Genomic DNA, 15,122 nt, shown 5'->3' on the forward strand with positions numbered 1-15,122 from the left:
TTTTTGTTTTATTCATGACCAGTTGTGTCAGATACTGGATGCCCAGGATATGCTGGCAACACTAAGCCTGTACAACCATCATTAGGTCTAACTGGCAAGACAGATGAATGGAGAGACTTACCAGCCTCGTGAATTTCCAGTGCGGTCCATGTTGATATTTTCCAGTGCTTGTGCTGGTTGCTTCCACACCAAGGCGTCTATTAGAAGGCTATGAAAACTAACATAGTGTGCAACAGCTGATACACAGTAACACTGTCGGACAAAGTTGTTAGAAAGAAGTCAGATAGTAACTCTGTCTTTTTGAACTGGTGCGTTCCTTGGAGTTATAGGAAAAAATGCAATTTTCTGATGGGGCAGTGGAATTAAAACTACAACCTTGAGCAAGGAGCCACAGTGAGCAACATTATATGCTGACTCTTGCAGCCTGTTGACATTAATACCTGCGTGTACAAAGGATTAGGACCACGCTTAATGCAGAGTTGGAGATGGTCATTTGTAGTGTTGCAGTGTTGCATCATGATGTAAACAGAACAGGGTCAGTATAGGAACCCTCAGTTGTTTGTGCGTGTGATAAAGACGGATTGCCTAAGGGCTCACTCCCAAGGTAAAAGGTCATTTTATAGAGTCCGTGTTTCCCAGTCCGCTGCTCAGGCTATTGTTCCAGAGGAAATGCTGTTGCTGTTGTATTATTGAACGTCTGCTTTCTCCCCAATGCAGAGCAGGCTAAATAAGCATCAGGCCAATAATTGTGAGAGCTTCATTGTCATTAAGGGCACTATTGAGTCATTTCAGATAAAAGGATCAAAGTGATGTGTAGAGTTTGGCAGCTTTATACCAACAATGGGGAAATATCTGTGCAGCACTGCAATATCTGTAGTTACATGACACATTCTGCCCTAGTTATGAACTAGGGCTGGAGATGACACACAGACACACGTGGCATTATGTTATAATGCAGGAGCAATCAAGATCACTAATTTCTGTGCTTCTGAGGTTTAGTGATGTCGTTGATTAACCATTTCTTCTGTGATCCACAGAAAAGGAACTGAACACAAAATGTGTTGTGGAGATGGTGAAGAACCAGACGATCCTCCATCCTGCAGGAACTAACCTTGGCAAAGGAGACACGAGGTATGTGTGTCGCTTCATCACATCGTGACCACAGCAGTGATTTATTCTTTCCGTGGTGTAAAGTAAATGACCATATGCAGCTTGTGCCGCATTAAATAAGGAGTTGTTAGGGTATTCAGCATTTAATTATTACCTTTTTGTACACTGATCAAGAATGTGGTTAATTGAATAAGTATGAACAAGTCTTTACAATCTAATTGATCAGAAATTAAAATTTCAAACTGTGACCCACCCCAGTGCAGTACAGGAGAGTGGTAGGGGATGGGGGGGGCAAAGACACTGTGTAATGTGAAAGTAACAGATGCAATGCATTAGTGCAGGTGTTCTGAAAAAATATATATATATTTTGTGTTATAGCACACCTCTTGGAGTGATACACAAGTCCTATCTAAACAAACATGATGGACATATTTTTTAGATTAGATAAGCTGGAACCTTTGGAGAATATGATTATTTCCACTGTCCATAAATCCCTCTCTAAATCACAGAAAAAATCATGCAGCAAACCAAGAATTTGAGTATTATTGCAGGGCTCTGGACTGCCCCTGAATGGGGGTGTTTTTCCCCTAAAACTGAAGACAGTGCAAGAAGATTTTCCATCTACTTCTAACCAGTAAATTTGCTGTTGTTAGTTAACACTGGCGGAATGTGGAATGGGCAACTTCAAGAATCTGGAATCTGTCGTTACAGGTGGCAGGTCAATGTGTGTGAGGATCATGAATGAAAAGGAAATGTTAATATTTGCTTTTCAAGTCGATTTATGGTGTGCGCCCCTACATTTTCTGCTTGCACTCCTAAAATTTTAAGTGAGGGGCCACTGTGCTCCTAGTAAAAAAAAAAAAAGCATGTCTGGAGCCCTGCATTGTGTTTGAAAGTCCTCAGTATCATCTATCAAGTAGGCTGTCTGTATTTTGATGGGTGGACTCTAAACAACAATAAACCATCCATCCACCCACCCAGCTTCAACCGCTTATCCAGGATTGGGTTAGGGTGAGCAGATCCATCAGCGAGCCCCAGACTTCCCTTTCCCGGGTTACATCGGCCAGCTTGGAGATACAGTCTCTCCACCTAGTCCTCGGTCTGCCCCGTGGTCTGCCCCGTGGCCTCCTCCCAGCTGGACGTGCCCCTGGAGGCATCCTCACCAGATGCCCCAACAACAATAAACACTACTGGCTAATCTGGCAAAAATTAAACAATGCCAGTTTGCCAAAATGTGAATGGATTATGATGTCAGGGCATGTTGGGTAATGCAGTTGTCTCTATTTCTTGATGCGAGCACACTGTTAGACTGCAAAAATCTAACCCAACCCTAAACTCCAGTCACCACTGTGAGTCATGGGCCTGTAGCTTCTTTGAGCTGCTGCTCTAGTCTCTAGTCTCTACCCTCTATTCCCCTCAGTCAGTTAGCTTTTAGATTTACAGCTGTGGCGTGTTTTTAAATCCGTACTGTGACCCCTAAGTGTCTCAGAGATGTCCTTGTGTTCTGCTGCTTCTCGAAAAGCTTGTGTCCGATTTGTGAGGAATGTTGAGATGATGTAGTTTTTGGCAGGAGGCTGATGAACCAGCTGTCAGAGACAGGTGTATTTCAGCTCCTGTCACTTGTTGCCCTTTCTCTTGGCGCCTTACTTTGTTTCCATCCTGTTAATCAGCTGCTGTTCATGTGTAACGCTGAATTGTATCTGGAGTCTTGAGTCTCTCAACCCCGGCGCTGAAGGAGGCATTAGATCGTGTTAACTGTGGTTGCACTGGGCAGAACAGGAATGTGTGTGAGCATGCACTCAGTGTGCGTCTGAATGAAGCAATGCTTCAGTAGTGATCACACCCAGCAAACTGCTGCAAATGTAAAACCAGGCCAGCAAACAAATTAATAACCCTTTCTTTAAAGAAAAAGGGCTCATAATTGAAGTTGTTTTGTTTGAGTGAGAAGCAGCCAGTCGGCCCTGCTGGACTGCTGACCCTCCATCTTGGAGGAAGCCAGCTGTGTCGGAATAAAGATCTCCTTGTGACTGGCTGAACTGACTGCAGACTGCCAGATCAGAGGCAGTGAATAATGTTGGCTTCAGTCGGAGGTTCAGGAGCGGACAAGAGCAACAGCAGCATGTGTTTCAGTGTGTGTGTTTGTCAGTGCCTCTAAGAAAGACAGCAGCAGTGAGACACATGCAGACAGAGACAATTATACATGAAAAGACAGACTCCACTCCGCTGCGCTCTTCCCTCGCTCAGCTGGGTTGTAATTCCCCACTGCCTGGCTTCCTCCCTTTTTCTCAGCTCTTCCGTTTCCGTGGCAACACAGGGGGGGAGGTTAACTTTGGGTCGCCGTCGGTGACCGTGAAGCCCCTTCCTTGAGTGAAGAGACGATGGATGAAGGGGGAAAAAAAACCCACATTTACTCAAGCATCTGTCGACCATAAACTTTTCGGTGACTTTTATGGAGGAGCGAACAAGAGCCGGGCTGTAGTGTCGCTTTCTGTCTGAGTGACAAAGGAGCGAAGAAGCAGCAGGAGGATGGGCCGACTGACTGACTGTCTGCTGCCCTCAACGTGCAGATGCTGTTTTCATTTTGTTTACATTTACATAGTTGTCTTTTACTCAGCATTTGGCGTGGTTGTTGTTACTACCAGAGATTTGAGTGGGTGCATAGAGGAAGGATGCAATAAAACAAGGATGTTGCAGGTGCAAGTTGTTTGCTTAAGCTGAGTTACCAGGATGCCCTTTGTTTAAAACAAGGAAGACATATCTACAGATGATCACACATTAAAAAGCTGTTGTAGCCACCTGGCTAAATCCAAACCCAGTGCATAGTAGAGAGATTGGCAGAGGAAACTTACTATGAGCCCTTTAAGACGAGTCCACAATTTTACAGTATTACATCTTAGATAATGATGTGTCTCCATTTTCCAGTATTCTCTACTGTCTCATGTGCACTTTAAAGTCTTAAGTATTTCACTGCATCTCCGAATAATTTTCATTTCCTGGATTACCATTAACAGGCAGCTATATAATGACTTCCCCGACCCTCTAGCCCCCCTCCTATACTGTTTAACTTGCAGTTTCTGTTAATTATCAGTATGCATCTGTAAATTGTTATTTACCTCTTGGTAATAAAATGGGAACACTTTGTAATTTCAAAGGTTATTAATATTATTTGTTTTGTTACAGCAATACTTCAGTGTAATTGAGATTCTGACACAAGTTGACAGAAGTTGTGTGAGCCTAATTAAAAGGTGAAGCAAATATTTCAGGATAGGTGGTACAGGCAGTGTGTGTGATATAGTGTATATATATATATATATATAGAGAGAGAGAGAGAGAGATGTGTATTCTCAGTTAAAAACAGAATACATTAATCATACTGTTGAAACCTTCTTCATCTTTGGAAGCTTTGCCTCCTAGGCTCCTAATCTCTGCAGTCAGATATGAGCCTTTCAAAGACATCTGCAGTGCTGTTTTTGTGGGGGTTGTTCCTGAAGCTGAGGATTAGCTCTGTTTAAATGTAAACGAAGGATTTTGAGCTGTCAAAAAAAAACTTCCCATGCAGAAAAATGATAAAATCCACTGGTTTTGATCTGGTATCTGCTCACAAAATGGTTCAAAGCAGCAGGGAGATACGACTTCCATTTGTAAGCGCTGACCGTCACTGCTGTAGAGCTTACTCATGGTTAGTAAGTGCACTCAGACAAACCAAGAGTTATTCCTAGAGCATGGCTCTGGCTCAATGCCATAGGTGATACATTAGCACCAAACTTTTTTTTTTTTTTTTTTTTTTTAAGTTTTGGCATGTAGTACAGTCCCTGTTTATTTCAACTACAAGCTGGGGCCACTTTTTATCCTCCTCTTTTTTGCATTCATACAAGGAAGAAAAGGCAGAGAAATTACCTAAAGGGAATTATTCAGGAGAAATGATGGTTAATTGCCTCTTGAAGACTAATTTTACAAATGTAGCTTAATATCATACTAAAGTTTCCTTGGTGGATTAAAGTCATGTTTAAAGGTATAACTCAATATCTGAATGGACTATAATGTAGGTCTGTTGTGGTTCTCTTAGGATTTTGCCATCACTTTCTCTTATTACATATAGATGACCTTCTTGTGCACCCAGGCTTTGGCGAGGAAAGGTCATGTATCACTGAAAGTACACAAGGCCATGTATAGGATTGGTTAAATACTGAGCCTCACACACAATAGTGCCGCTCTCCATGGAGTGTGTTGACCTAATCACTGACTTTCTAACACAGGCCTGAACTGCAAGACAAGAATGCACTTGTTAATTAGATTTTAATGATTCTATTGTTTACATAGGATCTATTAAGAACTTCCTTCCATGAGACAAAAAAGCTATAACAAAGTGTTTCAAACAGAACAAGTTTTACTTTTCTACAAACTACATACATACATCAGTGTTGAAGTGATGTAACATCTCAGCTTAGGACTGAAATGACAGTCTCTGTTACTCAGTTTCTCTGTTTTTACCTGAACAAAACACCCGCAGACCATTTTTGTACTTGGATTCATGACATGGATAATTTGAAAGTACCTCACTTCAAGGTTATTTCCTTTTCCATTTTTTTCATTCTTCAGTTGTCGGTTGTGTGTTCTGCTTGTGGGTCTGATTCAGTTTTTCCACCAGCGGCCCTCACTGGGCAGAGACCAGATTTAAGTTCCTCAAACTGCCACCCTCAGTGATTCACTGAAGTGGCGACATTAATCTTGTTTTATAACGTCTGAATATTTTGATGTCGTCAAGCGCTGTTCATGTGGGACCACCAAGGAAACATTAGTGGTATGATGTGCAAGCTTTTTGTGCCTTCTGACGGCCATGATTATTGTTTTCTTTGCAGTCTGTTACTGGAAAACTGACATCTCACATACATTTATTTTGATGTCCATTCTCATTTTACACTTGGCTGCCTGAATCATCTGAATCACTGCAACCCCCCCCAGGGATTTCCTAACCTCCAGAGTTTGAACTGTAGGGCCCAGGCCACTGTGCTCCATCTGATAAGCAGACGGCCAACATCCCCGCAGCCGTGTGGTCCGACACTACAGTTTGCATGATGGCCGGAGGCTGTTTGCATTGGCCGGGTGAAGCTGGATGTTGACACACTCTGACAACGATCTGTCTCCTGTCAGATGTTAGTCAGGCAAACACAAGCGGCTCGGTTTCCAAGACGATAGACAAAAGAGACCATGTGGCCCCCGTATCTTGGATTGATGTTGGACTTTTTTTCGGTGTGTTATATCAACGTGTTCAAACGGATCAAAAGTAGTCTTTGAATTTGAAGTGAAGTCAAGTGCTTTAACTTGGCCTGGGCAACCTTCAGAATTATTGCAGTGGGAATATTATATTTCAGCCATTTTTTTGAAGAGTGGAAAGCTTGAGCGCTGCAACTAAACTCCAAACATTAGAAGTCGCCTAAACAGGAGAAGTCGTCCCAGAACCGTAGAACAAATATGCCGTTCAACGCTGCGTGGACGCATTTCAGGCGCGGTATCGGAGGGACCCGATGGAAGTCCGCCGTGTTGTTGTAACGTTGCCTTAGGTCTAGCTGTGTAGCTCAGGTTACAGGTATGAGTTGTGTTAGTGTGGAGGCCCGGCGCCTGTAAATAAAATTTGCTCATCACATTTCAGGTAACCTTCGGCGATGTGTTTACCGTGCATGTTGATATCGCAATGAGGATGAAAATAAGATTAATCAGTCAGCCCTAATTCTGCAGCTCATTATGGGCTGAACCTGATAAAAACTTAAATTAGCCTATAGCTCATTGTAAATTAATTTAGTGCCCATCTTAAAAACACAGGAAATGATTAGAGAATGCTATCTCACTCACTGTGCTCTAACCTGCCACTGATAGAGATGTCTAACATTTAACTTGAAGCATGCCAGAACATGTCTTGCTTATGAACTGGGTCACTGCTGGTGAACTGGTTCATATGTAATGGCTAAACATTAAACATGCAAACTTTTATATATTTTCTCTGTCAAGTTTTGTGCTAAATTTCTGTGAAGAGCTTGGGAGGGAGCACTAGGGATATCCAGAGGTCATGTTAATGTGCATCACATGGACTGAAAACCTGGACTGTGCAATGGAGCTTCAACTTTTCCAGAGGAAATGTTGAGGAGAAATGTAAATGCTGCCTGCGTGCTCCATTTACCATCAGATCAGCTTGAGCAAAATCTATTAGTAAAGGGACAAGTCATACTATACTATGTACTGTATGTTTTACTGGTGTTTTCAGAATGATCTGAGCTCAATAATTTTCAGATTTCATTGTCAAGCAGGATTTCAAACACATAAAAGGGCCTTTTAGTCTTGAAGTTATCTCAAAAATGTGGCTGGATAGATTGTATGCTTAATGGATTTCTCATTCACATCACCATGGGTAGAAGTAAAAGTGGAAGTGAAAGTGCACACTGTATCACTGAATTACATTGTATCCTGTTGTATCAGATTTTTTGCACTTTGCCCTGTCTTCATGTATAAAGATTAGCCTGACTTTGAACGTGTTACAGTATTGCTCAACAGTTTGTTAACACTGAAACATTTGTATACAAAAAATAACAAAGTAATTGTTACCCCTTCATTTGAAAATGGAAAATTTAAAAAGAACAATGCAGTAATGACTAAGATAATTGGCATCCATTGTTTTCTCTTCCATATTAAATAGAACAAAGCCATTGTTACTGGTTTTTGATGTAATGTACAGTTTTAAATGTTCTGTATTTAACTATTCAGAGAAGGCCGCTGACTTTAGACTGGTGAATTATTGTTTTCTCATCCATACTGGGCTGGTTGTCAATGCATGTTCTGGGTCATTAACCTGTTTGAAGAACCACAGACACATTTGTCTGAGCAGCATGTTTGACTCTAGAATGAACATTTTCAGATTTTTACTTACTTTTTACTTCTTACTTGACTACAAATTCAAGAGACACTGTGCTCTGGCATTTTTCCAAACCTTCCTGTCTTCTTTTGGGTCCATTTTTCTTTTGCAGCTCGGTCGTTTTGCCTTTTATCTTGGCTGTTTTTTCAGTCTTATCTCCTCAGACAACTCTTTTCTGATCCATGCTCAGTGCAGTGCACACCATATAGCACAATGACAACTGTTCTCCATTTAAATAGATAATAATTTAACCAGTAATTCTGTCCTAGCCTTTTAAGAAGACCTTTGAAGATTAAGCAAGAATTCAGCTCTTTTCATACCGTCTTCTTTGTTTTCTACTGTGGCAAACCAAAAGTGTGCAGGTATGCATGATAAGAGAGCTTTTAATTTCAGCACTTTATCAGACGAATGGTTCTCTGGCAATTTCTGCTCATGCAAGTAAGAAATAACCTCCTGCCAGAACAAATTTCTGCTACAAGAATAAACCCACCCTCAGACTGGGAAGTATTCCTGTTTTTTTATACATGGCATACATAGCGTTTGAATTGTATTCATCTCAACATCAGAGAGTATCTTTCTCATACTGGTCCTTGGTTTTCAGTATATTTGTAAAATGACAGCGCTCGCAAAGTGATAGTATTATGCATTTCACTTGTCTACAGTTTGTATCTGTAGGGGAGGATATGCATAGGTCTACTCCGTGATGCCATATCGTCACATCCCATGTTTGTCAATATGCGGTGAATCCGAGCATCGGCCTGTTACATGTCCTGTTGTCCTGTGCCATCAGTATGTTTCAGCTTAACATTCCAGTCTCAGGCCCAGCCTCTTTCCTCCCTAACCCCCCTGGCTACCTTCAGCCTCCTTTCTATCCTCCATTCCTCATTCCTCCCTACACACAGCCGCGAAATGGTACAGTCCCAGAGAGAGAGAGAGAGAGGAAAAAAGAATGCAAGAACAGTAGAGAAAGACAGAGGAGGGGAGAAGCAGCCATGCATTAAGTTATTTTTTAAATGACGGTGATCAGAGCAGAGGAGCAGGCCGAAGGGAGGAGGAGGGACAAATAGAAGTGTGCGAGGGCCGAGGGAGGCGGGCTCACAGCTCTCCTGACCGCCTCACTCTCCCTCCCCATTGGTCACGAGGCCCCATAGCTTCATTAATGGGCGTTTTACTAGAAGACATGGGTGACCCTTCTCGCCTGCAGCCTTTGAAGCGACCATGACAGCTGTCATCACCATGTACGTCAAAACCTGCCATGCCGATTTTATCCTGAAAGTGTGTGGAGATATGACTGGGGGGGATCGTAGGCATGAAGAATGTTCTGAAGCCCCCTCGAGAGGAACCAATATATATAGGAATCAGGGATTTGCAAACAATTTAGTGTCAGAGAGGAGGGCCTGTAAACTGATACATGTTGCGTCAGTGGATTCAAGTTTGATGAGATTCTAGAAAAGATGATGGGCTTTTCTTTCTATATTTAGAGAATGAGATGCTAAGAACATCCTCGGTGACTGATGGAGGTCTTGTGGACTCCAGCAGGGCTACGTCAGTGCTGTGTGTGGAGGTGGTCCCTAATTGTATCCTGGTTTGAAGAGCTACTGGAATCAGTTAGGCTACAGATGAGGATTACTCTGCATGTATTTGCTCTGCGGAGCGCAGCAGCACGTCAGCAGTGGAACATCAGTGAAATATGAAGTGTTACAGATTTGACTGGATGCTGGCTGGTTTGCACAAGAGCTGCAGCTCTGGCGGTTTATAAAGAATGTGCATGGGTAAAAGGAAACAGGTGTGTGAATGTCTGTGTGCGCGTCTGTGGTTTTTATACTTATGTGTTGAGGACATTTTTTTCACTCTATCTAGCCTGCAGCTCAGGGTCAAGTTTGATGTGGTGTCAAGTCAGATATTTGGCGCTGATAGTCGGCATTACTAAAGAAATGGAATGAATGAATTTGAGGGTCCTCGTGAGTGTAGAGGTTGTGTGTGGCTCTTGTCTGTGGGGCTTCATCATCTGACTTAACGCATCTCTGTGACTGACAGCCGCCCTCACTCCGTGGGCGGTGAGAGCGGTCCATAGATGGTGGAGTAAGATGACAAGGATTTTAGTGGTCAAGAAGATGAGAGAAAAGAAAAGGCCATAACTTTTTTAGCTTCTTGGAGAAAATTTTGTTAATAGAAAATCTCAGAGGCAACGGTTTATATTTCAATTCATAAGTTATAGTAAAATTCATTAGAGCCCTACAGGAGGTACAAAACCACCTCGCCATTCTGTGGAGTCTTCATATTAGCAGTACACCATGATCTCTTTAAGGATTGTGTTCCCTCAGGAACTATAAATCCCAACAGTGTCATGCTGCAATAAGCCTCTTTGATTAAAATGATGACCAAATGGTAATAATAATTACAGTTGCCATTCAAACTCATGAGAAAACACATCAGTGAGTTTTATTCTCTTTTTACTGGCAAATCAGACGACATGAGTAGAAGTGTGATCGCAACATACGTATATGGTATATGTATATGCTGTATAGTTTGCTTGAAGCAATTTTTTAATGATTTGAGTGATAGACAGCTTTTTATTAAACCTAGATACAGAATAGTTAATGAGTCATTATGTAAATAATTATTATATAAATAATGATAACTTAAATGCCAAATGTCAAAATAGTGATGGATGGATTTACAACACAGGACCTTGGTGTGATACATTTTCCCAGACACAATTTAAACGTATCAGTGTTGGTGCTGTGATCATTTGACTTCTTATTTACTATTGTCTGCTTTTATTTAATTTTTTTACTGTCCAGAAGGTTAAAACAATAAATGCTGTGTTTAAAGGCAGCAGAGTGTTTGTTGTTGAAATTAATTGATGGTAATTAATGTCTGTGCCCGGGTCCATTGGCACCACACAATAATCTAAATGTTTTTGATTTGATCCACGTGATGTAATATGAGGCTCTGTTTTTTTTTTCTTTTTCTAAGTATAATTTTTGGGCTTTTTTTTGCCTTTATTTGATAACATAGTTGAAAGAGACAGGAAATGGGGAGGCAGAGAGAGGGGGAATGACATGCAGTAAAGGGCCGCCCGATGCGGGATTCAAGCCAGGGCCGACTGCAGCGAGGACTACAGCCTCTGCATATGGGGTGCCTGCTCAACATGCTCCATCTTTTGAATACAGATAAGAATCAAATGTCTTGAGATCACAGTGGGTTGAAATCCCCGCAGGCAAACTGCTGGAAAACTGCTTGCTTGCATATTCTTTCACTCAAAGACAAATACTCTACATTTTAGATTTACAGTAGGAATGACTATTAAAATGCATGGCAGGGATTTATGTTTTTTTTTTTTGTTATTGTTGAAATAGCTTCTTATTTCATGCTGCTATTATTAGATGGAGATGAGTCTATTCTGATCCGCTCTGACATTTCCCGGTATGCGGAGAAAGCCAGATGGAGTGACTGACTGAGCGCCGAAGAGATCATTTTTAAAGGACATGGCTTTTGGCTAAATGCTCATAATATGGACGCGTTTGCCTTGTGGGTTCATATGTGTAGTGTGTGATTGCTTGCACATGTGTTTTCAGAGTTTTCCACGAATATCATGCCGATATTGAGGGCGAGTTCTTCCTAAATGTCACACATTCAAAGGCATTTTCCCACATGTCTGTTAATTTTTGTGTGTGTGACCTCGACCCAGTAACCCCTCTGATTCCACCGCTCACTATCTCACCCCCCCCCCCCACCCCCACCCCTGACAATTTCAGTACGAACACCCCCTTTCACCACTCAGCCACCCCCACACACCCATGCCCACATTACATTCCCACAACAATTCAACCGAGTCTCAGTGATTTTTCTTTCTCCAGTGGCCGTCAAGGATGAGTGGCTTCCCTGACATTCGCGGCATTCTTTGAGAAGTTGGTTGTTTGTGACAAACTAGATGCAAACAAGCTGCACACACGCACAACGTTGATATTCAATCAAATGTGTACGAGGGGAAACAAGGAAAGGCTGTAGGGCGGCCATCAGCTCCAGCACTGGCTGTGTCTGTGTCTGTTCAGTTTGTCTCCGCTCAGGAGTTAAGAAACACTGAAGGTTGGATCATGTTGTTCCATATTAAAAATGAAAATCATTTATGTATGTTGACTCTTGCATCCTGTCCAACATGTGTGCTAAATGTCATTTATTTCTCTCTCCGCATGCTACCTTCACCCGCCCACTATCATCAGGAACCAGTCCAAGGTAACAGCACACATAGATACACACATATACACACATACACACAGACACTGGAGCTAATTCCATGCTTGTGAATCATCTCTGTGTTCAACAAAGCAGCCACTGTATTTCCTTGACTCAGTTTGTGAACTGCACAAGCAGCCGCACAGGCTGTGATACAAAGTAATGATTTGTAAAACAATTTTTGCCGGAAGAGTCTTTATTTAATTTATTGGTGATAAATCCTCAAGGAATATTTGTTGCTGGGTGGCTGTTTGTTTATTTTCTGTTATTCTTTTTTTTATTTACTTTGCCAAAAGAGTCTTTTGTCAGCTATGAACACAAAACACATGACACAATGCTAAGTATGTTGACTGAGAAGACTGAGAAAAGGTTAAGGTTATTTCTCGACTGAAATGGAATAAAGTCCAACATTAAGTAAATTAAATATGAATATCTAGATTTTTGTTTCATGGTAAAGCATCATTTAGAAATAAAGTCCATTACTCATGCTGTTGTTTTGCTTGTGTCTATGTGCTCTCCAGGTCTTTGCCTATGATTACTGTTTCTGGTCCATGGACGAGACAGATAAGGAGAAATTTGCAGGTTGGGTTATTTTAGTTTACATTTTTAACATTTTATCACTGAAATGTGTCAGAATGAGTTAAATTGGGAATTTACACAGTTGCACAGAATGATATGCTCTGTTTGTTTGTGTTCGTGTTTGTCTGCAGGTCAGGAAGTGGTGTTCCAGTGCCTTGGGGAAAGTCTTCTCTACAATGCCTTCCAGGGCTATAATGCCTGTATCTTTGCCTATGGACAAACTGGTAAAAACCCCATGATGCACCTCATTACTACTACAAGTTTCCGGTTAAGTGACATGTACAGAAAATGTTGCAGAAATGAACAATTGCTCTGCTATAAATTCTGCTTTCATGTTGACACTTAGAGAGGTTTTGATTCAGCTATATGATCATTTGAGATTCAGCAGTGTGTGGCCTCGTATTGATACAGTATGTGTTTGTGTTTATGTGATACGTGTTATGACCTTTAACATTTGTCTTTTAAAACTGGGCCAGCTGCATGACTCTAGGAGTTGGACACAATAAATTAACAATTTCTTTGAACTTTTAATTGCACAGTGCCCTTGAGCATTTTGTGTAGTGATTAAGAGGAGTGTCAGCGTGGATGTGTTGTGGCAGGAAGCTTGGAAAGAATCTGCTCTCTCTAGCATGAAAAACTACCAAAGCTCAGATACTGTTTTCATCCAAAAGCAGAACTGAAAAGACCTGATAAGTGTGTGTGTGCTCAATGTTACTGAAACCCACATTCACCTCAAACCATGTAAAAATATGTATTGGTTAATTTGAGGTCGCTAAGTGAAGATAAGTGTCAACACACAAAAGTCAGGATAGGTCTTTCAGAACTGACTCGGAGGGTGTGGCATAATTAAAATCTCTCATAATCTAGATTTTCGCACCTGTTAACTAAACCTGAATTAACAGGAAATCTCAAGTATCATCATTACTCATGTGCATGTTTGTGTTTGTGTCGTATTCAGGTTCAGGAAAGTCGTACACAATGATGGGTTCGGTGGACCAGCCCGGTCTGATTCCCCGCCTGTGCAGTGCTTTGTTTGTACGAACCCAGGAGGAGCAGCGAGAGCAGGAGAGCTTCACTGTTGAGGTTTCATACATGGAGATCTACAACGAGAAGGTCCGGGATCTGCTCGATCCCAAAGGGTATGAACTCAAACTGATCTTCTACTACTGTCACACATGGATTTTCCCTACTGTTGGCTATAATGGCTCCTTTAGGTCCTAAAGCTTAAGAAATAACCACTTAACCCTTTTCCTTTGGACGAGCCAATTTAGCCATTTAGTGCAGATTTTGTCTGTAATGTTAGTATCCTTTTAATGCAAATTCAACTTGTTGCTGCTGATGGCTCACGTTTGAATGTAGATTCATCACCCAGAATTAGGGATTAATCTTTCCTGTTCCTATATGTTGGTAGACTGCTTGTTATCAGGGATCATTTTAAGTTCTCCAGCTCCAGTTAGTTGGCAGTAGAGAGAAAGTCAGAGGTTCATTCTGACCTCACCAGCTGCTGTGGTCAGTGGATAAAAGGATTATCATTCTGCCCTGTAGTCACTGGTGGAGGCCAGTTCATGTCCAGCGGGTCAGCAGTAAATCAGGGGCACAGGCCTGTGTCTGCTGCCCTAGACAGCATAACCTCTGACCTTCACTCACTACGTGACCTTTAACCTCAGTAAAAAGGGCCAGAGAGGGGAAGACCATCTGACAGCCATATGGGCTTCACCGTGGAGCAGAGAATGATGAAGTTGGCTGGCCTGGAGTCAGACACCCAAGTGCTAATAAAATCTGTATGAACTGGGGAAAGTTGTAGTGGCCCCCAGAACTACATTTCCATCTGTGCAAGGACAAATAATGTTTTGGCAACATTGTTGTTTTTTTTAAACCTGTCTTTATTTTCTGTCCAGGGGCAGACAAACTCTGAGGGTGCGTGAGCATAAAGTTTTGGGCCCCTACGTGGATGGCCTGTCTCGACTAGCTGTGGCCAGCTATAAGGTAAACATATGTATATGTGAGCTTAGTATCCTATTTCCCTTTCACTTTGATCTTTAAACTTTGAGGATTAGTAGCAGTGTATCTCACATGATGGCTGCAGTCAGTTTAATACTCCCAATCACACTGGACAGAAGTTTAAAAAGTATTAGAATTAATATTTTGTAGGTAATGCTTTCTACAAGATTTAAAGATGTTTGTTTTAAATTAAAATGTCAACCAAATATATAGTTGAGTTGGAATAAGTAAAATATCTGTATGTTGTAACGCAGAAGCATTGTCAATAGGCAGTTCTGCACATAACAAC

At 41.6% G+C, this 15,122-nt stretch overlaps 1 protein-coding gene across 2 annotated transcripts in view; it reads left to right on the forward strand.

Annotated features, from left to right (window-relative positions):
• Positions 1-15,122, forward strand: part of kif13ba (kinesin family member 13Ba) — a 41,050-nt gene that overhangs the window by 6,241 nt on the left and 19,687 nt on the right. For both annotated transcript variants that reach the window (XM_085766949.1, XM_085766940.1), the window contains exons 3-8: positions 1,038-1,131; positions 12,241-12,253; positions 12,775-12,835; positions 12,964-13,056; positions 13,791-13,971; positions 14,731-14,818. In XM_085766949.1, the coding sequence (XP_085623075.1) occupies positions 1,038-1,131; positions 12,241-12,253; positions 12,775-12,835; positions 12,964-13,056; positions 13,791-13,971; positions 14,731-14,818 (530 nt within the window). The remainder of the gene's footprint in view (positions 1-1,037; positions 1,132-12,240; positions 12,254-12,774; positions 12,836-12,963; positions 13,057-13,790; positions 13,972-14,730; positions 14,819-15,122) is intronic.

Source organism: Trachurus japonicus, chromosome 3, assembly GCF_045865225.1.
Source record: "Trachurus japonicus isolate A0001 chromosome 3, Traja_1.0".
Taxonomy (NCBI): Eukaryota; Metazoa; Chordata; class Actinopteri; order Carangiformes; family Carangidae; genus Trachurus; species Trachurus japonicus.